Source organism: Platalea leucorodia (genome assembly GCF_965183815.1).
Source record: "Platalea leucorodia genome assembly, chromosome: 9".
Lineage (NCBI taxonomy): Eukaryota > Metazoa > Chordata > Aves > Pelecaniformes > Threskiornithidae > Platalea > Platalea leucorodia.
In genome coordinates this window covers 22,516,124-22,542,492 of record NC_138831.1, presented here as the reverse complement: position 1 = coordinate 22,542,492, position 26,369 = coordinate 22,516,124, and the positions used below count along the sequence as shown (strand labels likewise).

Here is a 26,369-nt window from a genome sequence, read left to right as displayed (position 1 = left end):
AGACACTGTCCAAGTACCCAGTGATGAATGCTAAAATGATACATAAACCTTGACTGAAGCAAAGATTGACTGAGAAGTAAAATGTTGTGTGTTGTGTATTTTATATGTGATATTATTTCAATGGTTATTACTAGAGAATGCTGATCCAAAGGTTTCAGATGTATTGATGAAGTAACTTAGTGCCATGTATTATTCATACCCAGTAATAACTAGAACACATACTAAATATTACTAAAAATAACTGACAATCATATTGGATTGAATATGAACCACTCTTAAAATAGAGGCTAGATTTCTTAAAAGAAGTATTTCCTCATCTTTGAATACTATACTGACAAAAAGCCTTTTGGTTTGTGTAAACCTGCAACTCAAAGACAGACAGACTGTAAAATCACACCTTAAAGATTATTTTCAAATAACACTATTTTTTTTTTAGGCAGAAGTGGAACTCATGGTACCGAGAACATGGCAGTAGCATACTTGTGATCTGTTCCATTTTCAATGTTTATACACTAGACAGTTCCAGAGCAAGGTCATGCAATAAGGCTGCATAATAGAGTCAAGTCTGTACTAGTTTGTTAAGCATCCTCACAACAAACTAAAATTTAAAAAACACTATGGCCATACGCAGGCTACAACTATTCCGTCCATGCTAGGAGGATGCTATACTACAGGGCTGAATCCAGCTGTGCTGTGGAAGGAGAATCTGTGCAGGCATGCCTGAACTGGAACAAAAAAGAAACGCTGCTACCAGGAGCAGGTAAAAAGGTGGCTTACAGTCCCTCCCCCTGCTCAGTATATCTGTGCCTAATACGATGCCAGAAAGATACTCCAGAGTGGATTCAGTTTATGTTAGGAAAACAGAACTTCTGCCTGTACAACAAACCATTTGCACCATTAAAGAAGGCGTCACACCAAAAGCATTTTCCCAGAAAAGCTATCACTACATCAGGAGTTTTTTCAGGATTCTTGTGTCAGTCAAGGGTCCTGCTCCTTCTGACTAGTGGTTATAATATAGCTATGATGCCAAAGTCTGTCTGCCACCTAGGTTAGAGTCTAATGATGATGCTTAAATTAAGACTGTACTCTCCTGAGCTCTCCTGTAGCCAAGGGAGAGAGATTAGCCTCTCCTTGAAAGTTACTAAATCATTAAGTGGGATAAATTACCCTCTAGAGGAGCCTATTTTCTCTCTGTTGCTTATATAGGGAATTAAAAGCACTACATTAAGGTTCTTCAGTAGGGTACCTAACAGCAAATGGCACGAACTCTGATCTTCAGGAGTCCCCAGTGATTTTCGGGGCGACGTGTGGGAACTGAAGATCCCAGACCACTTTGAGTCCTGAACATTCCACTCGAGTTGCATACTTCACCTCTAACATCTTCTAATGTCTGCTTCACAATGTGAAAATTTCTCTGTTTAGGGAAAACTTACATTTAGCACTATACAGTGTTAAAAAAAGAAGAAGGAAAGAAAACTCAAAACAGAGGAAAAAGAATGTGCTGCCTCACTACTGAACGCTTTAAAATTTTACAGTTCAGTTTAAACAGTTCATTTTAAAAGATTCTGTAATGTTGGGGCACAAAATTTAACAGAAATTTTCCCATTGATTTCCAGGGGCCAAGATTTTACCCTGCTAGTTTTAATAGAATTGGAATTTGTGAAAAGAAGAAATGCAACTAAAAGACTTGCTTATTGGCTTTTTTTGCTTGCAGAAATATTTATCAAGCTAAAGTCTGAAATATGTGAAGAGTTTATATATATTCAACTAGTCTAATGTAGCATTTGGCAAATTATGGGCTTGAGGACACCATATGCTCAGTAAAATAAAAAAAAAAAATCCTCATCCCTTACATTATAAAGACTTTAAAATTGAGCTGGGTTGGAATAATCGAATTTATGATATAAATTCTCATATAAATAAAAAATACCCTCCAGGAACATATTCAAATTTTCTAAGCAGTAAATAAAAGTTTATCTCACAAAAGCTTATCTATGTTCATTATATCTTTATTCACTCCAGAAATCCCTTTCATGACACAAAAGATTCTACTGACTACAAATATCTTGGAGAAGGAACCCTAATGGTGGCATTTAGTTATTAGGACAATTGTAGTAAATATGGCAAAATAAGCATATACAGAGATTCTACCCTTGTATACACTGTTACAAAGGCAGAGAAGTTCCCTGTTTAGGTTACTGCACTGTCTGGTCAAGTCAGTCTGAAGATACTGTTGATTCGCAGATCTCAGAGATGAAGACTTGGTATGTAATGCATACCCAAGGTCTTAATTCTCTCTTTGTATATGCACACAAAGATCTCATTAACTCCTGATAAAAAGAACTATCTTTGACTGGAGAGTTTGTGTCAAGGGATATATGAAAGTGATTTGGTTCTATGTACCAACACCATAATTCTTTTCCCAGGTTGCATTCTGCAATGAGATCTAACAACTCTACTTTCTTCCTTAGAGTGGGGTGTGCAGAGATTGACAGGCACTGTCAATAGAGGGAAAGAGCAGACAGAGTGAAAACAACTCTCTTAAAATGTGCTCTTCATTTTAATGTATTTTTTTCTTGTTTGTTTGTTCTTGCATTTTCTACAGTAGCAGCACCAGCATTAAAGGCTGTTTGGGGCAATTAATGCACTAAACATTTGATTCACACTTTCTCAGACTAGGCCAGATTACATTACTGCCTTCCTCCAGCTGTGTTGGGGAAGATGGCATTGAGTCTCAGCAGTCTTTTTTATGGCTGTAGTTTCTACTCATATAGTTTCTTTTTTCAGTTACTGCAGTCAACAAGTGATTGTAAGAACATGATCTGTCTCTATTGACTCTTCATGGAAAGCAGAGAGTAGCAGTCATAAGAGCACAGCTTCCTAACCTACAGCACTGCCTTTCTTCAGCCACTGACAAAAGCATAAAAGCCCAAAGGAAAATTAAGCAAAAGTCTGCAGTGTTGATGTGCCCAGAGGTGAAGAACATATTTCCCCTTTTTAACTACACTGGCATAGTGCCACAGGTGGGCACCTCAACATTGGATTCTGGCACAGCTGCTGGAATTGTGCCACTGGCAACTGCATTTCAAAAATTAAGAAACCAATCAAGTTTCTATAGCATTACCAGCGCAGAATTCATCTCTCTCTATTTCCAGAGCCTGTTCCCTCTGCTCCTTCTGTTCCTTTTATACTTGGCTTTAGAAACATAACAGAAGCTGCTGGTAAAGCTTAGAAACTACAGAAAAGAGAAACCCCAACCAAGAGAGATTATTGCTCCTAAATTTTTGGAAGTGGTCAGCAACCATGTGGTTGAAGGTGATGTAAGCCTATTTTGATTTTCAAAAGCATTTTGGAAAAATCTTTCACCAAAAGCTCTTTAGGAAACTAAGCATCTGTGGTTTAAGAAAGAAAGTTGTTGCTGGAAAAATAACTGATGAGAAGATAGGAAGCACCAGATAAGAGTATTTTTACCGTGGAGGGAGGCCACCAATGGAATACTACAATGACCTGTGCCTGTGCTATTCAGTTTCTTCACAAGTGACTGAGAAAAGGGGTGACACAATGTTAGTCAGACTAGCAAAGATGATAGTTAAAAAAGAAGTGACACTAAGTTACCAAGACTAGTAAGAATGACAGCTAATTATGATGATGGATCTAATGAGCTGACATGACTGGAAAATAAAATTCTTAAAACTGACAGATAAAATTCAATTACCTTTAAAGTAAGATATGCAAGAAAAAGCAACTCGGATTTGACCTATGAAATGATGGGCTCTTACCTGATAATTTTGATTTGGAAGCATTATCTTGAAGTTATGTTAGATAGTTCCAACAGCGCTCAGCAGTGGTCAAGAAAGCAAATTAAGTGCTAGGCATTATTAAGGAATAAATACAAAGAATACTAGAAGAGAACAGCATTATACCACTGACTAAATCCATCGTTTGTCCATATCTTGGCTACTCTATGAAGTTTTCATTATGGTCTCCTCACATAAAAAAGTTACAACAGAATTTGAAAGGGCTAAGAAAAAGATGAAACAGGTAACCAAAAATAGCTTTGTATTTCGTGGTATGAACAACCCCATGCATCCATACAGGCTAGGAGACAACCTTCAGGAAGGTCCTAGGGGACAAGCTGATCATGAGTCAACAGTGTGCCCTTGGGGCAAAGACAACAAACAGCACCCTGAGCTAAGCAGGAGAAAGAGCGTTACCAGCACATTAAGGGAGATGGGTGATCCTTTTCTCTGCCAGGCACTGTTGAGACACATCTAGGTTGCTGTGTTCAGTGCTGGGGTCCCAGTTCATGAGAGAGAAAGACTTACTGGAGTAAGTCCAGTGAAGGGCTACAAATATGATTAAGGGTTGTAGCTAACACACGAGGACAGGTTGAGAGAGCTGTGACTGTTCAGGCTGGAGAAGACTCGGGGGATCATAAAAATGTGCATAAATACCTGATGGGAGGGAGTAAAGAAGAGGAAACAAGTGTCTTCTCAGTGGTGCCTGATGGAAGGACAAGAGGCAATGGGCACAAACTGAAACACAGGAAATTCCATTTAAACATAAGAAAAAACTTTTATTGTGAGAGTGGTCAAACACTGGAACAGATTGCCCACAGAGAGCTTGTGGGGTCACCATCCTTGGAGATACTCAGAACCCAACTGGACATGGTCTTTGGTGGACTTGGCAGTGTTAGGTTTACAGTTGGACTTAATAATCTAAAAGGTCTTTTCCAACCTAAATGTTTCTATGATTCTATGGTCCTGAACAATCTGTTCTAGGCGAACCTCCTTTGGGAAGGAAGGTTGGAGTAGAAGAGCTCTGAAGGTGCCTGCCAGCCTCAACTATTCTGTGATTCCATATGAGAACAGATTGAGTGGGCTAGGACTTCTTCAACTGAGGTGGGATGTCAGTGCAGTTTAACAAGTCATGAATGAGAAGGAAAGAAAGAATAAGGATACTTTGTTCACTGTTACTTCCAGTGCAAGAACTTTTTAATCATCAGATGAAGTTTCTAGGAATCTAGTTCAAAAGCAATGAAAGGAGGTAGCTCATCCTGATACAATTAGACCTGTGGAACTTGTTGCCAAGAGATGTCGGGGATATTACCTTAGGAATCCTCTTAGGGCCACTGCTGGAGACAGCATACTGGGTTACATGATCTTTGTTCTAGGTAAGTTTTTATGTAAAGCAGCATTTTATGTACTTTCAAGCAAATAACATATTGTTTGATGCTTACTTTAATGCTCCCTGTTCTGCAGAAGAGATTATCATGTTGAGTTGACTGTCCATTCCACTAACTAACATTATCTAGTTGTTTTCTCACACTCATTTCTATAATTCTCTCACCTGACAATGCCAGTACCCAAACAAGGACTATTATGTTTCTATACATACACCTATACAACTTCTGGCACAACTTCCCCCATCAACCCATGCATAGGATAATGAAAGTGATGAATAATTGCTATCAAAGGATTAAAGATATCAGTTAAACTATGAATCTGTAGCAGTCAGCCACTAATGTGTTATTTTCTATTCAAATAAGCATGTTCTGACTAGCTGGCATATAGTTAATCTTATTTTATAGTAGGGACACAGGAGACTGCACCTGCAGGGTGGACACCCCAGGACAGGGAACATGCCAGTAGAAACTGGACAGAAATTCTCCAGCAGAAACAAGCTGGAACCACAGGTTATATGTGGACTCTTGTGTTTAACAGTTCACAATTGACCTGTCTGTAATTAACCGAATGAATTTATACTTTTGGCCTCCCACATCCTCTAGCAGTGAGTTCCACCATTTAGTTACTCATTGTGTGAAATAGCACATTCTTTTGTATTTTTCTAAACCCACTACATCTCCATTTTTATAGACTTTTGCCAAATCCAAGGCAGGGTTCCAGTAGGACCTCCTGAGTTACTGGCTGGCTGCCACACAAACAGGGAATTGTGCCTTGGCTGCAGAACCAGGAGGGCTGTGCTCCAGTTTCAGGTCTGACAGTGTGTGAAAACATTTTTTTTTTTTTCCTTCTTTTCTTTTTTTTTTTTTTCCTTCTTTTTAACAAAAAACCCACCAGTGACTGTTGGCTATATACTGCCCTATACTACCATGACTATTTAATGAGCAGGTCAGTCTTCTAAGGAGCATCACAAATACGATACGGTTCTCTGAAAAGCTAGTCTAACGACTTAATTGTCTACAATATCATGAAAACTGTGGTCCAGCTTCCAGCTAATATCCATTGAGTACCTTTACTATAGTTTATTTATTTTTAAAAATATTTATTGCCCAAAGACCAAAAGGAAAAGTGAAAAATGTTTTTAAAATTTAACAGGAATGTCTCTAGAAAATCCCTCAACTAAAACCAGTATTTAATAAATCAATTAAAGGTGCCAAGTGACAACTTATTACCTATCATTCTGTTACACAAATAAATGCTTAATTGAAGACAGCATTGTTTTCACGCTGCCCACATAATAATCTAAATATTGCCCTTCACAAGTATAATAAAACCTGAATGCTTAGGCAGAATAAATAATAAAGACACAATTCCAACTTAATTATCTTTTTAAAATAGTAATCTCAAAACATAGAGAACTGAAATCTTGTGCAACATATTCCTTCAAATATTGGTACTGACAATATAGGTCAACAATCCAAAATGACAGACAAAAAAAGTATATAATTTTATTATAATTTAATCACATTTTAGTCACTCAGCCTTCAACAAATCTATGGATGTGGATAATCCCATCCTAACTCAGCAAAAATTGTCCCAGAAAACTAAGAAAAGCCACATTGTTAATCTAGAGCATTAACCACTTTACTAAGACATCTTAAATCCTCTTGTCATTTAAGAACTGACATTTTCTGTTTAATATGACTTAAGACAATAGAATGGAAAGGATTCAAATTACTATCAAGACAGCCAAACACGAACATTTTTTCACTTTCGCTACTTATGTACAAAGGATACATATTTGGATATAAATACGTAACAAAAGTAAGGCTACATTCAATCAGTGCAGAGGTATCCCACTGTTCTCTTTTAATTGTTGTCAAAACTACATGCTCAGGGAAAGACTACAGCAAACGTTTACCAAACCGATAAATTCCATTTTTATTCTAGTTAGTTAGTTAAACCGTATCAAAGTGTTATATAACATTATATGTTCAAATGACTTGAGTACAATGCAATGGAAATGCTCTTCAAAGGTGGCTTTCTCTTTCCATTGTCTGCACAGGAAGCCTGGGAGTCCCACCACTTCTCTTACACCTGCCACGTACCTTCTGGCTGCAGGTCACAGGTAACCAACAGGCTTTAAACTGTATCACTCTGCCGCAGGAGTTCTCAGAGAAACTCCCAGAGCCAGAGCATCTTGGCCCTTGCCTTTGGTACAGTTTCGGTGTTTGGTGCCCTACTTTCTGCTGTTTCGTAGAATCACATTCAAACTACAAACAAATATTCTTATCCAGTTGTTTGAATGTAGAAGAAAAGTAATAGGAATGAGTCAAGGACACACAGAACTGTCTGCATGACTGCCCAAGGAAGCACATAGAAATGAAAAGCCAATAAATGTCTTTAAACAACAGTTAAGGCTGAATGGATGTGTCCCCACTGTGTACAGCAAACCCAAATGAGTTAAAACAAAAGGCTACATATTACTTATCTTTCTCAGTCAAAACAGAATAGCAATTCTAGGAGGCAAGAATCCTTTAAGGTTACCTCACAGCTAAACCTTCAGAATATCAATTCTGTGGCAGCACTGCACAGTAGTAAATTGTTTCAGAATATTGAGCATTACAGTTACCTCTTCAGTGAGTGTATGCCACAAAACCACATATATTTATTCACTGCAGTCTCGAAGACTCCATATTCACAAACAGAAACTCTACTTCTTTGTCCTGTAGCCTCTTCCTCCTTGAATTTCATCAATAATTAAGTACTGAGCAATCAGTAGTCATTAACTTAGGCATTTTATAGAATCATAGAATAACTAACTTAAGCTTTAAACTCATCTCTCCCCATACTCTTTAACTTGCATGCAAGTCAGAAGCCTCCAAGCCTAAATGTAATGGCCAGCTAGAGGTGGGAAGCCTTGTAGCATCTGCAATAGGCAGCAAGCACCGCTGTCAAGGGTGTGTGACCAAGACTCCCAGGAAGGAATTTGGTCTGGTACATAAGGGTAGGTAGACCAGCCATTGACTTGTTCTGTGCACTTGGACAAATCTGATTCTGTGGATGAATGAGCATGGCCATAGCTCTGCAACTGGCAGGGTACCATTGCATTGATGCAAAGATGATAAGTTGGTATGTACCATCTGACTATGTGTCTCAGAGTTAATTACTGGTGAATGGTAGCTGGAATTTGCTTGGAACCAGAACAAGAGCCTGGAACCTACCCAGGATTATGTGCCAAGAATCTCCGAGATTCCTCTAGCAAGCTTAGGGCAACAACTTATCCAATCAATCTCACATCTTAACATTTTTTTTTTTTTTTTAAAGGGGCATTTTGGGTTTTCTGGTTGTTCTCAGATAAAAGTCATTGAGACACCCCATGTGACAGTTTAAAGAGGCTCACATCACTAGGTAAGGAGCTACTAACAACATCCAGCTCCATAAGGGGCTCAACAGATATAAAAATCAGAATGAGTTCCCTAGATAATTTTCATAAATAAATGCAGGGAGGGATGGGGAAAGGCAAAGTAATACAGCAAATTTGTTTTAGACCTTCAGGCATAAGCTTACCTCTTCCCCGTGACAGATTTGTCTTAGAGAATTTAATTTGGGAAACAAACATTGTACTGCTGATATCCTAGGCTTATTTTAAATGCTTATCTGAAACGTTCAAAGAGCTGATGTGCTAGTACGTATTTGTCCTCATACCCAGTGAGGAGCATGGAGTGATGCATAGGTTGTTCTCACCCACAAACATCTTTGATGCTGTGTCTGTCCCTCAGAATCACTTCTTGCGTATTCCTCCTCCATCTGAAGGATGATTTGCTTCTGTCTGATACCTCCAATCTACAGTACTCAGTACAATAACATAGAAAGAAGACAAAAAGGGACTGCATTTTTGTTCATTTCTTCCCCTTTGCCACTTGCTGCCCACTCATTTAGTCTTGCATTCTTCAACTCTATATTTTGGTAATATGCACTTAGTTCTTACTTCTACTTGCACCTGTATGACTACGCAGCTAAAGTAAAAATTTAAGCCAGTGTATAAAAAAAACCCAAAAAACAAAGCACAACAAATCACCTCTCTTAGACCTAAAGAGAGCACAATACTAATATTTTACTATTTGAAGTTGTGTTTGACAGACTGTGTTCTTTAACAACTGACTTATTCAGTGACTATACATATTACCTTTTTGTGACCTAAACTACTTAAAAATCTGCAGGTAAGTGGAGTTCTCTAAATACAAAAATACAGTTATCAGTGATGTACCAGTACTGAAAATCATTGCCTGGTCACTCTCAAAATATCCAGGAGAGTTAATTAGCCCCTATGTTATTTAGCCTCTGCCTCATTCACTCAAGCTGAGGTATCCGTCTCTTCTCTGGCTCTAAGACTCTGGTCATTCCAAGTGCTCTACAGAATTAGCGCAAAAAGGAATTTATAAGACTGATGCAAATGGTGGGTGACCAAATTACACTTCCAAGACACCCTTCCCTCTCCACTGATGAAAGAAGCAGCTGTTTACAAAGTCGGAACCTTGCTTACACATGCCAGTTATGTATGTAAACACAATGACTCCAGACCACCTTATCTACTTTGTTGTGAAGACCATGATACAGAACAGATCATTTTAGTTTGTAATCCCTAATCACGTGCCACATTTTCTGCCTTCCTCCATAAGATAGTAACTCACTGAAGGCTCATGCCCTAGCTATACCTTTTTCAGTGCTTTAAGTGCTGCAATCATTTTCCACCTATGTTCTGCTCGCCTTCATGGATGGATAAACAAGTTCATTTAGACCTCCAGGCTGGGAAAGCACCAGCTTTCACTATACCTTTTTGTGAACATCCCTCAGAGTCACCATGTTGTTTTATTATTTTACACAGAGGCATTTAGAGTATTTTGAAAGCATGAGTTGTTTTTAGAGTGACAGAAACTGTATACCCAAGTGGCAAATTTTAGTAAACAAGCCACTCAACGTTCACTAAAATTCTGCTGTGAGCCTAGTAGTTTTTAAAGAGAGATAGGCAATGAAAAACCTTTCATTTATGCCACAGAGCTGGCAGAAACTTAAAGCAAAACTGAGTTCAAGATAAAAAAAAAGGTGCTAGAATAAAAAAAATGCCATTTAGGAATTGTATTCAGGACCTGCACTTCTTGACACTAAGGGGGCTACCGAAAGTATTGACATAGATCAAATGTTTAATTTCACGGAAGAATGAAGATTCAGTTTAATTTACATTATTTATAAATTTGTGTCAAACAGTAAAAGCATTTGGTCAAAAACTGAAAAGTTATTTTGAGAAGTCAAATGTTATTTCTGTATTTTTAAATGAAGCACTTGATTTTTAATTCCTAAACAAGATTTTGTTTCAAAATGAAATAATAATAGTAAAAAGAATAGACGAAAACACCTCTTTAAAATAAAAAACACTTTTAAAAGCTCTGGTCTGTGTCAAATGTTTTGTGTTTGTTCTGCTAAAATATCAATATATGAACACAGAACTTAAGTGCAAAGTCACCAGGAACCAGATCCTGCCTCCCATTCTTTATGAATTCAGCTGCACTTTCTTGATTTGAATATTCTCTGAAAAGTTCACGAGTTGACAATAAACAAACAAATGAAAGATCAGTGAACTTGTATCCTAAACTGCATTAACATCTGTTGATTTCCTGCCAAGTTTGTAATAAATTTACTCAATGCATTTTATTGCCTCTTTCTTTGTGACAGTCAGGTGCTTTCTTTCCTTATCCTTATTTACAGTCCTAAATTGTAGTAGTAGTGTTTGGTTGGCACTGGTGTGACAAAACACGTTATTGCCTCTGTTCTCTAATGGCATAAAAAGATATTCTTGCAGCCAGGATTCTGGTGCAAATGGTCACAGAATGCTCAGTTTGTTTGAGCCTCAGTGTTTAAAGTAACTGTCTATAAACATCCATATGGGAAAATATGTTAACATATGGAAATCTAAGATGTTGAACACAGTTGAGGAAGATATGTTTAAAAATATTAATGACCTTTGCAGGAATTCCTGTATTACAAAATTTTCTGGAACATTAACATTAACGCAGGAATAAATTTATTTCTTAAAAGGCTCTTATTTCAGAGAAAAGAATATGAAGCGTATCCCCAAGTCATGTAATGCACCACAGCAGAATCTGAAGTTAAGAAAACATGTTGACTATCCCATCCTGTCATTTATCTTCATAGGCAATTTTGATGATATAACTTTAGTGTGTATATGTGTGTGTGTGTGTGTGTATAAACATTTTATAAAGCATAAGGAAGAAACAGTTATGCAATGCTAGGTAAAGTAGTCAACAATCAATCCAGCTTCAACAGCCTAAACAAAAACTATACTAATACAATGGAGTTACTTTATCCATAAAGAAGGAATAGTCAATAATTTAGCATAGACATTCAGAGTAGAGAGCATCAGAAAGTCACAGCTGCCAGTACACACATCTCCTCATCTTTCCAATTTGTTCTCCTGGATCTGGATACTTTCTATGAACTGCCTGGCAGCTGGTGACAGGTCATGATGGGAGACGCAACTTGTTTTCCCACATACATTAGGGCAGTGTGCCAGCAACTGTCATCAGTCACCTCCCACCTTCTCTCTCCTTGCTTTCTATCACTTTTTTCTCTCCCTTTCCCACACTGCCCTTGCAAATAAATCACATACGTATGCACAAACATCATACAAACTATGCACTAGTGGATACGAAAAGCATGGTAGGAAAAAGGAAGAGCAGCAGTAAGGCACAGGTACTTGTAAGATGCCTACATAACCCACAGCTCAATGCAGTCCCCAACTTTCTTATACCACCCTGGAGGAATGCACCTTTTCTGTTCCGTTCTGCCTCCTCCTCATTTTGTATTTCCATTAGTTCAGAGAATGCCTTCAGGGAGAACTTCAATACCAATCGCCTCTAGGCTACTTCTGAGGAAAAAAAAAGTGTGTGAACCCAGTTCCATTTACTGTAAAATCCATATGTAGAGACCTTTCCATGCTCACAGTCAACACCTACAGCATGGCATGTCTCCAATAGTAGTTTGTGGGGTGTACACAATACACTTTAGCCATTACTACTTTTCTGCAGATGTTTGACCAGCCTTCTTTTTGTTGGATTGTTTTGAGAATTCAACTGTTATTCCAGTCTAGGATGGAAATAAAAAGAGTTTCAGAAATGTCTGGGGGATTAGAAAGCTTTTTTTGTACAGGTCTTCAAAGAATAATCTTTAGGAGCACTCAATTTTTTAAGCAGTAAATAAGAGATTTTCTGCAAGCTGCACATCATTTCACTAGTGTAGTAATCTTCTCTTTTTTCTTTTTTCTCTCATTTCTCTGGAATAACAGGAGTAACAAGAATCCTGTTAGCAATTCTTAAAATAACTATATATTTCCATTGCCTCTATTTATATGGCATCATATACCCACTTGTGACTCTCCCAGAAATAGTGTGGAATATTTATTTGCTTCACTTACTGACTATCTTCACTATGCACAAGGTTCCTTAGTATTATTCCCTCATTAATATCCATAATCACTTAGTATTTTTTGTAACAATTTTTAATTTCATCTGGAAAAAATGAATTTTTAACAACAGCTTTTCTCTTGCTAGGAGACTTGACTTCTAAAGCAGCTGACAGGCTGGAGTCATTGATAGTATTTGCACTTCCTTAAATGTTCCTGAGAATGTTAATTAATTTATGCACAAAGTAGCTGTTCAAGTTTATCTGGTACTTCTTTTCAGGTGCCATCATTGTGAACAGTGAAAAATCTCTCCCTGTTATGTCAACAGACTGAGCTAATGTGTGGCTCCTGTCTCCCTCCAGTGGCATATTGCACTAGCCATAAAGTCTAACATTAAAGTGCAATTAGAGTTTCCCCAAAACTCAGATGATGTCTCTCCATTGTCAAGGTTGCTAAGGGGTTGCAAGGACAGCTGGAAGAGATTTCATGTGGCCTAGAAGCCCCAGGGAAATTACAAAATGACCCCATTCTTTCAACAAGTCTCTTCTAACTGCCAAAATCTGCTCTTGCCTGCTCAGCTTGCTATTGCTTGTGTAGCAAGAGCAAGAAACATAAGGAAAAACTGTGGGGAGAAGGAGGCAAACTATTTGTTCAGGGCTTGAAGTAACTCTCCAAAGCAATAACTGGACTTCTGGAACCACATTTGCTACATAAAAATTAATAGTCACAATATTATGCTGTTGAAGAAAAAAAAAAAAAAAAAAAAAGAGTTGAGGCATAAAAAGGTATGTCACGTTTACTCACATACACCAACAGTTTAGCAATGATGTATTCAATTTAGATTGTGCCTTTCCCACAGAATACTTAAATAAACCTTTGCACAATGTAATGACTTGTGTGGTGAACAAATACTAAGCTGTTCCATGCATCGCAGAGAGTAATTTTTGTCATAGGAGGAGACCATGAATGTCTTCATCCCATGCCTTTTGAAATGTATGTGCCCAATCTCTGTAGTGAAGATTCACTGTGAGAAAGCAGTATGTATGTTCCATTGAGCAGGTGAAATGAAATGTGCTCCCAGGCTTGCCTTCAGTCTTTCCTTGGGGAAAACGGGAATAGCATACATCCCAGGAGTGATTTATGGCTTTGTTCAACACCTCTGCCCTTTCATCAAGTACACTGCATTACAACAATTTGTTGGCCTTCCTGTTCTTTAAAACCACATAAACAATTTGTAATGCAAAAGCCATAGTACATAGTAAAATGAAATAGTCGCTCATTGTGGAGATTATAAACTGCATTGGAGGGCAAAATGTCTCTAAACATCATACCAGTCTATATCCTGTGTTTACTTTACAATTTAAAATCTCAGTAATTTGTAATGATGGTGCAAACAGCAGACTAAGAAGAATAATTAATTCTTTTTCAAGTTTAAATTTTAAACGTTTGGGTAGGGGATTCCTACTGAACAGCAACACGAATGTCTCACAATCAGCAATACTTTTTTCCTTTCATACAAAGAACAGTTTGAAATTTAGTTTCCATATCAAATGAACAAAGACTGTTTGTTCAAAGATACATGCATAAAGTGGGAGTTGTAGTTATATAGATAGTAAATTCAGCTAAGGATTTTCAGACCTATGGCCCTTGTAGGAATTTCTGGCATTTCACTGTTTTTTTAAATTTACTGCAACTCACATGCATGTGCATCGCAATTGCCTGATTCAGAAAGTGAATACCTGATGAAGCAAACAATAGAGAGAATGGGAAGAAATTGGTAGGAAAAAGAAGAGTAAATTCCATAGCTGTTAAGAGAACTGCATGAGTGTGATGGGAACTGGACATCTTCCTCCGCTCATTACTACTATTTTTTCCCAGTTAATTTTTTTTTTTTTTAATGGCTGCACGAACTCTTATAACAGTCAAAAACGCAGTAAATTGCTGAAGGTATTACTAGACTTAGTAGTATTAAAAGGCTGGTAAGATTTAGGACATGTGACCTGCCTCTGAACCCTTTCTCCAAGTACTATGCCTAAAAACTAGGCTTACCATGCATCATGAAGTAAGCATGAAGCAAGTTTCTCATTAGACTGCAAGTTTCTTACTTGTCACATTCCAAACAAATAAAAGCATCAAAAAATTCTCTAGCCAGATATCATTTTCATTGCCAACATATGAAAATTCCTAGGTTTCAATTTTAAGGATCAGTATGCTTAGATAGGTACAGTACAGGTCTAAAATCCACTACTTGGGAATCTATCCCTTGATTTTCTGAGCATGAAACCACTCAAAAATGAAATCAAAATTTCTTCTACAATTTTTTTTTAAAGAAAACAGAGTCCTAACCCTTCTGTTTAAATGCAACAGTTTCCTCCACTTTCAAAGCTAGGAGAGAATTTTTATTTGAAAACATAGGTTTCATACGGCCTCAAGGTGGCGATACAATTGTGATAGTTGCTTGGTTCCAAGGCTGCATGTACTAAAATTAAATCAATATCTGGGTTATTTCTTCTACTGCTGAGAAAAGAATCAGAGTAGCATTACTGCTGCAGATTTCATTGCTAAAACAACTCTGCATTATTAAACATTGGAAATAAAAAGTTAAGGGAAGATAAATTCTCAAATACTTTTCCAGTTCGGATTTTCAGAACAGGATTTAGGAAAATATTATCTCTACACCTATACAGTATTCCCAAATGTCTCTCACACATATGTGTATTATAATAAGCTTAATTGGGTACCAATTGTTTACAGCTTTGGTGAATAGCATCTTTTTTTTAAAGTATAATTCTACGTATATGCTCAAACATACTAAGATGATGTTCAGGAAGCAGTGAATAACTAACAAAATAAGCTCATGCTAACCTGAAAATTAAGGAGTTTTTAATGAAAACTACAATTTTCAGGCAAAAAAAAAATATGTGCATTTATTCTAAGTTATTTTCTACAAAAAAAGAAAAAAGTGTTTTCCCTAAAACAGATATCTGATGTACTAAAATGTTCTTTTTCTCTGTAAACACACAGATCATGAAAACTTAGCCTAAGTGCCATGCAGGAAAACGCAGGAAGAAAGGAATTTTTGAGACAGGTGGCAATGTAAGGAAAAGAGTAATCTTTGTACTCTAAGACCTATCTAGTGTAAGTGTTTTTTCAGGTTAAGTTGATGCTCATTGCTGTGCATTCATGTTTGGTACTTATTTTCAAGAAGGAAGATCTAGTGAGCTACAAGCCAGTTGACCAAATTTCAGTGCCAGAGAAATTTATGCAAAAAGTCCTTCTGGGAGACATTTTCAAACTGGGTGGACTACCCATTGCAAGAGTACCTGTAGAAAACATCTGGAAGCTCTGCACAGTCATGGCTACCTACTAGTTGAACTCTTATAGCTGAGCTACTAGAGGCGAATTGTAGAAATGTTTCTGCCACCAGAAATTTTATTGCAACCTTAACACTTTCTCACTGCAAATAAAAGATCAGAGAAATTTAAAATCAACCCTAGCTGTGATAGCTCAGATTTTCCTGTGCCTTATATGTAATTTGCCCTGTCATTCATTTATCATGCTTAACATTCACAAGAGACTATATCAGAGAGAAAGTACAACCTGTATTCTTTCCACATAGAAATGTATTCTCATGTGCAATTCAGTCACAAACCCCAGATGAATTAAATTGGTTCAAGATTTTGGTAAGCACCAACTGTTCAGAGGAGAGTGCAATTCTGACTATGTTGACATGTTCACCCCTACAGATGCTATAATGAATATCTTCATTAAAACAATACATATTTTTTAATAAAAAACCAGTAACTCAGACAGTTATTAGCATACAAGCACATAATAAACAAGAAGGCTTTATTTTTATTTTCCTCCTCATTTTAAGAATCCGCTGCTACAGCAGGGTTTAAATTTACATGCGTGTGTTTTCCAGGTCATTGACCATAATACTGCTCTTGATTCATCGAACTGGTACATCTGCTAGTCCCTAACTGATTTAACCTCTTCCATGCACAAATGTTTGGAAAATGCCTTTATGAAGAACCAAATGTTTTCCCCAAAAACAAGCAGTGAGTACCACACACAACCACAATTACATATTAAGTGACTTAAATCTGTGGACAGACAACCAGAACCATATTCTGAGTCAGACTTGCATGCAAAAACCATAACAATCCGACTAACTTTGTAATATACTACTTTTGTGCGAGTTATAACTTGGGAAAGACCCCATATTTAAGCTATAAACAGCACCTGTATCTTCCAGATTGGGGCAGAGGGACATATTTCAAGCCAATTTGACCATAAAGGCTATAGAGACCTTACTGTTGATGAAACAAAGCATTTCTGAAGCTTAAGTATAGTACTCCACTAATACAATGAAAAGTGATTGGTACGAGCTCTACAGATACACAAGACAGAAGATGGCATTTTCAGACCAAGAGGATTCAGTCTGCTGAAAAGATAGAATATAAAAATTAAATAGAGAACACAGCACTTGAAAGCTAAGAGGAACTGAAAAGACAGATGAATGGCTGCTTAGAAAGCTATAACAAACCATGGAATGCAAATTACACAAAGACAAAAGATTCAAGAACTTCAAACTAAAGTGAGCCTTGAAAAGAAACTTAATTTATTTAATCCACAGTAAACATAGTTGGCACTGTGGTTCAAATACTGCTCTCCTAATACAGACACAGTAGACTCACTGGAACATTATTTAAACAGACCTCCAACTGAAGAGGAAAACAACTTCTGCTAGTACACATGCATTATGCTTTGATATTGTGGAGTAAATCCAAATAAACAAGAGTAAAGATGAAAACTGGAAGCACAAACATCAAGGTTACTTCAGTTGTCCTATATTTGCTTCTTGGTAAAATTCTCTAGAATAAATTGAGAAGAGGCTTATGGAATGGGTTTTTTTGATGCAAAAAAATTTGATTTTGAACAATATTAAGTTCTACATTTCCATAAAATGGAAAATGTCTGTATATCTATCTTGTTATCATTAAAAGTTGCAATAAAGCTGAACCAATTCCATTTTACTTTTTTCTTAATAAGTTGTGCCAAATTCTGTTTTTAAGATTGAGAAGCCAAAATTCCTTTATTTCTTGAAAATTGACCAGACATCCCACCCATAACTCAGAAATCTTTCTTCAAAAAGTGAATTGATTAGTCTCAATGAAATATTTCAACTTCAATAAAACAGCATTTTTTTAACACAAAAATAATTCTCTGAAACCATTTCATCACGCATACTACAGTTAAATTACCTGTATTAGTGTTCCACAATCTCTATTATGGTCCATTCTACTTCAGCTTCTTTCCTACAAAAAGGTGCTTAAAATACTAAGATTGAAGTATGGCAATTTGTCAAAGTCTCATTGAAATGGAGAAGAAAGTTGGCTTGTTGAAGCCATTAAGCCTTCCCAAAAGACATTCTAGTATCAGCTGAGCTATATGTGTGGGACAAACAGATACATGCACACGTGTCTCAAGTGCTTTGTATTTCACAGACTGCTTAGACTAATATTATGTGCTTTGGAAATTGTCATGGCAACAATGTATTTCTTTACAAATGGAAACAGTACAGTAAATAGGCATATAAAACCCACTTGTAGACTGACAATAACATTGCTTAAGCTTGCATGCCCTCCCTCAATAACAAACAGAAGCAAGGATGTCAGTGGCATGTGAAAAATCCACACGCGGGGCAAAATCCTGTTAATAGGCCTCTCACACACCACTGGACAAGTGAAGGAATCAACATTTAAGCAGCAGGACTACCTCCTATTCAGACTAGGTCAATAGATTTCACAGGTGGAGGAATCATCATGGTGTAGCACAAGAAAAGAGTACTCTGAACACTTTTTGTTAAGGCAGTGGGTAATTTTAGTTGTCTGAACCACACAGCGGGGTGAAACACTAGTTAAAACTGGACAAAGTAAACAGATGCCATCCATCTTCTCAGATAAGCATACAACAGTCAAATTTCTTCTCTCTGCTAAAATGAGTTAAAGACACATGGGGTTCACTTGAAATTGGACTGGCTTGCTATATTTACTACAGTCTGGTCTATTATATTGCAAACAAACAACTGGGAGTGTGTCAGAGAATCCTGTTGTTTTTTGCTGTTACTGTGCTAATTTCTCAGGTGAACTGAGGCCACCTCTAAGCAAGCTAGCTGTTGGAAAGCCGTAGCATATCACTGACATTCTAACACCACTTCCACAGCTCTTCTTTCACTTCCCATCTATGCTGACATAGAAAGATGGAAAAATTGTTGAGTCCAAAAGTGGCAACATGATTAAATTTTCATCTAAAATTTTCAATATTTTAAATGAATCTTTTTCTTTCTAGCTGTTTTTTTTCTGTAGAAATATTACTTGTTTAAAGTGAACTTTACATGAGTCAGTCATTTCAGACACTTCAGGGAAGTAACCTGAAGGGTCCTCTCTATTGTCTTTTGCAAAAAAAAAAAAAAAAAAAAAAAAAAAAAAAAAACACATTTTCAGTAAGCAGAGGTTAAAAAAAATTATGTTGACACATTTTCAGTAAGCAGATTAAAAACATTAATTTTGACAAATATTCCCAAACTTCCTTTCTATCTCCATCTCAGGATCCATTTAATTTTGTAACAGCCTTAGGAGTAACACTGTATAATGTCTTTTACATTGCCAAACCAGATAAGTAAAACGCTATCTGCAACCTGTCAGGTTTTGTAGAGTTTGTGTCATTTTCCCTCTTTTGTATCAGACAAATGACATATAATAACTATTTTATTGTACTCATCTGTCACTGAAAAAAATCAACTTAATCCAGTATTTCCATGTTCACGTCTACTCTGGAAACAACAAAAAAGACACAGTTCCTGGTCTGAGTACTTCATTCCTCCTTGATTGCATAGAGAGACTTCTGCTTCAAAGACAACCATCTGAATGATTAATTTCTTTACTAATCTTGACTGGGATTTAGATTCAGAATGAGCAAAGAACCACAAAATGGATAAGTCTTAGTTAAAGTTGTTCCCGTTGAAACCAGTGACAAGGCTCTTGCCCTTCCGTGGCAGAAGCAGCAACTACAACTGAACACTTCTGAAAATTCTGATTTATCAACCAAGGTACTTTTATACTAAAAGAAGAATATATATTCCAAGAAATTTGAGCAGTGATGGCTTTAAAGCCCTATCCACATTTCCAAATCTCTAACAATGGAACAACTATCCAGCAATCACCTGTATTCAAACTTTAAAACCAAGAAACTCTTGCAGTTTTTCCCAGTCAGAAAGGAAAATAAATACATGGACCATGGTCCTACCTGTGGATCAGACAGTCGAGAAATGTCAGGGTACAAGTAGAATTTTATCCCCTCAGAAGCACCTGGTAACGTTACTCCACGAATCAGAAGAATCATCAACATGATATAGGGGAACGTGGCTGTTACGTATACAACCTAGCAAAAAGAAGCAAACATTAGAAAAATATCTTCTTCCAACTGCAACAAACACACTTCATTTCCACATCCATTTTGCTATTAGATAAAAAAAAAAAATCATTTTCTGGAGGAAAAGTGCTTTTGATGCTCTTGTTCGTGCAGGTGAATTTTGTCCTCCAAACATATTCCCTTTTAAACTATTTATATCTTGTAGGAAAGGTCAACGCTTTTTTATAGAGAGATTGGGAAGTTCTCTTTAAGTGTATTATTTATTTTCTGTTTATGACAAGTGACCAGACACTGTACTATAGTGTACCTGTACACTATACCATATACTACTCCAAACACAAATATAGGGAAATTGACTCGTAATAGCAAGTAATTAGTTACACTATATTTTATGTATTCTATAACAACATAGGCAATGAATTCTCAGTCACCTAGTAATTACTAAACTGTCATCTCATAAGACTGCTTTGCCTGCATGTCTGTGTTTGAGGAATAAACATTTAATCAAGACTAAAAGTTAAATACTATGTATATCTCCTTGTGATTTGCTATAGTACCCTTATCACGCAAAGCACCTTCAGGCAAGATTTCTCAAGTGCTCAAGCCCAGCAATTTCTGTTTTCACATATATGGCTACATTTTTTTTCATAAATCAGTTTGCTCTGTGCATGGGGAGCAATGGAGCTTTTCTGGAAACCTGCAAGAAGTCACATTTTACAATCACAAACCTGAGAGCAGTATATAGCTATTCAAACTTGGAGATGGATTAAATGAGAAATTCCAAGTCACTATAAATATTTCCTTTAAATAATAACATACCATAAACTTAACTCTCCATAATTCTCTATAGCCATTTCTGCCTGTGCTAAGTAGGTATAAAATATCCTAACATGCAATGATACTCCCATACATCTGCCTTGCACAAGTCACAATTACCTAACAAGCTGCAAGAATGAGGAAAATCATTTGGTGAAAAACATAACCTGTATAGCCCTCAAAAATATGCATTTTAAATTCAAAAGTTCATTACCTGTCTCATGGTTATATAAATGAAAGTGGTGCATCAGAGAATGCACCCATGAAAGGATTCTCAAACACATTTTAATGACTAATGAACTGAGTGTTGATTTTCAGACTGTGCTGAGTATTTAACCCCAAACGTGAAATCATCTCATGTGTGCCTCAGCTGGTACACTCAGAAATGGAGGAACTTAAAATCACATGCCAGATCTTTGAACATGTCCAGCTGCCCAAGACATATTTAGCCATTTCACTCTCACTGACCTTAACAGGAGGTAAGCATCTATATATCTTTCAGGTGTCTTATCCCTTTTGAAAATACAAGTCATGATTTTCCCAGGAAATGGAGACAACTATTATATTCCTATAGGTCTCAGAAGCCTGAATTGATGAATTCATAGGTCAACAAAATGCAAAATGGAAAGCTTTATCCCAGTGCTTACACTTATTGACTATTAGTGGAAATGCAAACTGATGTGACTGGCTGAGTTCAAATAGACCTTGTCTCAAAGAGACTGCTCTCCACATTTAGGTTTCAAATAAAAATGGATCATCAGTTAATGAGAAGTAAAATAGAAACATACGGAATGGACATGGTGGAAAGGATGGAGTAGCCAGCAACTGGTTTTCATGTTTTTGTATTTAATTCTTTGCCAGCCATTTTTCTCTACTTCTTTTAAATCAATAGTTGCTTTTAATAGAGGATAGTCAGCAGACATATACATTTGATGACATGGAAGGTATTGCACCTGAATGTCTGCTATGGCATTAAAGAATAACATTTCATTGCATCATGCTTCATTAGCTATACTGGTTTGCAGCCTGCTGTCTTTCACATCCTGCCACTGCCTTGAAACATTTCACATCAGTAAACAGATTGCAATTTTGTAGAGGCAGATTTCTTCCCAGGTTCCTTTGGGTGTATTTCCTCACTCAGCTCCATCAAGAAAGAGCTGAAACCACTCATTTCTATGCCCAAGAGAGGTCAGGTAAAGGTACTCTTGTACAGTAGCCTGTAATCCTGCAGCAGTCATCCAGGTTTGTAGAGCTATACTTCAGAGTTTTCTGTTTGCTTTTCCAAATACCTTCCACAGCCCATCCACATGTATTGCAAGTACCAGAACCACAACCTCTGGCATACTTTTTTATCATGAGGACAGTTGTGCCCCAGCTTTAGAGGAATGAGAACTCTCCTTCCTTTCTGGTTACCATTCAGAAAGAGGATATAAGTAGAGCACAATTGGCTCAGTATTTCTGGCAATAAATACTAATACAGATATCCAGAACAATGAAAGAGATACCAAGGAAGCATGTGCGGGAAAGATACACCCTTCCTGAGCCAATTGACATTATTGACAATTTTTCAGTGTTAATGCTCATACAACTAATGAGGCTGCTAAAACTGCAAGCTTCTCTTGTACTGCAACAGGTAATGTGTATTGTGTTCAGAGAGGGGAGAGAAGGCCACCCGTTATAGGTGATGTTCAAGTCTCCCTGTATGTTGAGCCACTTAATTCCATTGCATCCAGTGCATCAGTTCCTCATTTTATCATGCTTCTCAAGAGCTCATGAGGTGAGGGAGAATGGAATATTTTAGAAATCAAATGCCATTATTAGTATCATCATCACATCTGTAGGCATTAAAAGTTTCCTGAATTGTTTTCTTTTCTTTCAACACAACAAACCTCTCTGAATATAAATGTGAACACAACTGTCTCTAATTACACTGCATCCTGTTTTAATTGACTTTAATTGCTTGGCATGTTAATTTGCAGTCCAATGCTCAAAATGCTTTTTTTAAACCCTTGTTAGAGCAATGCCAGTGTTTAAGCACTTGGAAACAAAATACAAATTTCTGGCATGCTAGTTTTTGCACCAAGTTCTCCTATTACAATATAATTGAGAGACAAATTTACAAAGATATTGAGACATACAAGTATGTGAAAAGGCACCTACTGGGACATCTAACAGCTCTTAAGCATACTTAGGTGCTTAACTGAAAGTACATTAGGACCAAAGATCCTGAGAATACATATTTCATTGACTGCCATGAACTTTAAGTACCAAAGTATTGGCAGTAAGTTAAGTACCAAGTACTCAAACTTTAAATACCCGAACCTTAAAAGACTTGAATGTCAATATCACTCACGGTTAGTTATAAACTTCTGTAGGTATCTATGCAATGATTTCATGAGTAAGGCACCATAAAGATCTTGAGAACTCAACTAGCTGTTTGCATCTTTTCATACCTAAGTATCTTTAAAGCGCAAATATGGTGCATAGGTTCATATTTGGCTACTGGGACTGTTGAACTTCTTGTCCTAAATGAAAAGGTGCTTTTCTGAACATTCTGGCCAGATCATGCTGCAGAGGTTCAAGTGAACGTGACTTAGCTTGTGAGAAAATGTAGAAGAAATACATGATAAATCTGTTGAGAATAAGGAAGAAGCCTCGCATGCAATGAACTGAGAAACACACCCACAGAAATCTAAAAGCCTAAAACCAGATTTCTCCGGCTACAGCTGCTACAGAACACACCAGCCTAATGTTCACACACTGCCTCACAGCAGCTTCTTAGCAGGGCGAGTCATGAATAGGAAGTAGTGAACTTTAATCCTTTGCTTGGCTCTTGCTGAGAACGTAACTGAACTAGAATTCAGTGAGCAAAATATAACTTTCTGAGGCCAGGAAGTTGAGGGAATCCTTTCCTGCAAGCTGCAGTGTTTGAGCTTGTTTGCACTATAATGAAGCAATTGCGTTTTATAAATGGAATAAAAGTGTTTAATTTCACTTGATGCTTCAGAAAATTACTGGCTTGCTAGTCCCCTTCCCCTAAAGTCCTCTATTGCTCCATTAGGCTATAAACACAAGTAGTATCAATGCAAGAATTGCCAGCAATTTTCCTGAACTCAGTATTAGAAGAGTTATATAGAAAGTAAGACCTGACCCCATGTTCTGCTCATCCTTATCTTTCATTTAGTGTTTTCAGCCTATTAGCTAGTCATTTAGCCTATTTATTTAGTGGACACTGTGACCACAGACAACTAGATTGACACCACCAACTTCCTTTGTTAAGAGGAGACTGGTGAGCAAGCTTCAGATCTCAGTGACATACAAGGTTTTTCTACACAGGACAAATAGAAGAAAATTATGCCCATACTGCAGTACACTCCTGTGTGGAGACATGGCTTGGGAACCAAAATTTCACTGCCTGAGTGACATGACAGGGAAAAGAGTAATTTTTATCCTGCTTTACAGTGTTGATGCAGAAGGTCATATTAGTACAACTATAGAAATGTAATATAAGACAGTTATATCTTACCACTGTCTGGCAGCTCTGGTGTCTTTGTAAGAGATGCCCAGGTATTACCAATTTGGGCATGATTTCCAGCAAATTCAAAAAAAAAACAAAAAAACAAAAAAAAACCAACAACAACAACAACAAAAAAAAGAGTTCTACATGCCACAGTTAACCCAGGCTCTACAAATATTTTTCCAGTTTCACATATTTTAGCTTCCTAGATGTTAACAGCAGATGATAACACTATAAAAGATTTTCTTTTCCAACTACCATGGTATACTGTGAAATTTTCCATACAACATTGTTTGAAAAACAGTCTTTTGCCAACATGACACTATAGCATCTATGGACATACAAATGACAACTAAAAAGAGATATTTTCAACATAAATTGGATTTACACAAAAAATGGTATAAAACAGTATAAAGAAATGACAGCTGATTCACAAGTTTTTAAACATATCAAAAGGAGGAAAAAAAATTCTAGATCTACCTACATTTTAAAGATAAAATTTCATATGCAGAAAAAGAAACTAGACCAAAACCCCAACAAAATACCAGATGAGTGGATTTGTATGATGTATGATTGGGTGGGGGGGAGATAGAATCACTAAAATGGCTGATTTTTCTGTTTTCTCTATGTGCTGTATAGATTTATTCAACATCATCCACTGTTTGTCTTGTTTGTTTATCCACAGAGGGAAATTTGCTCCAGAATAATCTTATGAACTGCCCTTAACGAGATTGCTTACAAACTGCAGAATTTCTTCTAAGCTACTAACGAATCATGTGTGAGTGCAGACAGTTTCACTTGGAGTAGAAAGAAGTTCAAAAACCAACAGGTAAGAAAATTTAATGATATTTGAGAGCTGAGAAGTAAGTATGAAAGAGGAAAAATTCACTGGGACTGCAAGATGAGCTAGAAAATAGGGGCCAGGAGAGGACACTTAATGAAGGTATGCAAGAACCTTGTTAAATGCACAGTGATCATAGGAAGCAGAAGATTCTACATGACGCAATAACAGCAGAAAGGAATAAACACTTCTAATACCACATCACACTGAGGTCATTGGCTGGGCCACAGAAAAATCTTTATCTAGCAGAGCTGTGCAAGTCCTTATTTTTTTCCATGTGGTGGTGAAGGCAATAAATAAATAAACATCTGAGTCAAACTGAAACTGTTTCCTTTACAATGAAATGAAAACTCAACTACAAAATTCATTTTGAGTCAATTAAAAAAAAAATCACTTTCTATTCCATTTTGTTTTGATACCTTTTTACTGAATGGGTGGGAGATATCTCTCAACTTAAAAATGCTTTAACAAGCCAAAGTCAATTCATGTAGATGATGAGCTATTTCTCCCCATAAATATTCCTTAAGCAGCATCAAGTTTTCTAAATATGTGTTACTTGAAATTATTTCCCAGCTAATTAACACAGCTGGTTTTGTTTCCAGATTGCCCAGGACCATTTAAATCAAGATCTGTCTTATTTCTGCTAAAATTGCTCTTCAAGCTTCGTTATTTTGATGGGGTCTACAGGCCTCATATTTAATCCAAAAAATGTACTGCCTAGATGAAATGCAAAGCTAGATTTCCATTAGGGTAAAAATTCCCTAATTTAACAGACACTGCTGCCCCAAAACATTCATTTGTTAGACTACCAAGAGAAACCAAACAGAAACGGTCATAAATATGGCCTGAGAGGTTTTAAGACAAATATCTTGGAACATAGCTGTATCTACACTGCAGAACTGGTGCACTTCACACCACACTCCCAGCAACACCCCAGTTCCTTGGTTATCCCTACTTCTCAACTTGGTGTTTGAATACAATGAGAGGGTGCAAAACTCGCCACATCTCCTTCAGAAACAAACCTTGCTATGCAAGTAGAAGGGAGTTTCAGTGATTCTGCAGAGACTGCCCAATCCATACAACTGGAAAACACAG

At 36.9% G+C, this 26,369-nt stretch overlaps 1 protein-coding gene across 1 annotated transcript in view; it reads right to left on the bottom strand.

The window, feature by feature from the left end:
- SLC6A11 (solute carrier family 6 member 11) overlaps positions 1 to 26,369 on the bottom strand; it is a gene marked incomplete at both ends in the record, with an annotated part of 101,746 nt that overhangs the window by 33,016 nt on the left and 42,361 nt on the right. Inside the window, one exon of the mRNA XM_082321355.1 lies at positions 19,975 to 20,109. Within this exon, the coding sequence (XP_082177481.1) occupies positions 19,975 to 20,109 (135 nt within the window). The remainder of the gene's footprint in view (positions 1 to 19,974; positions 20,110 to 26,369) is intronic.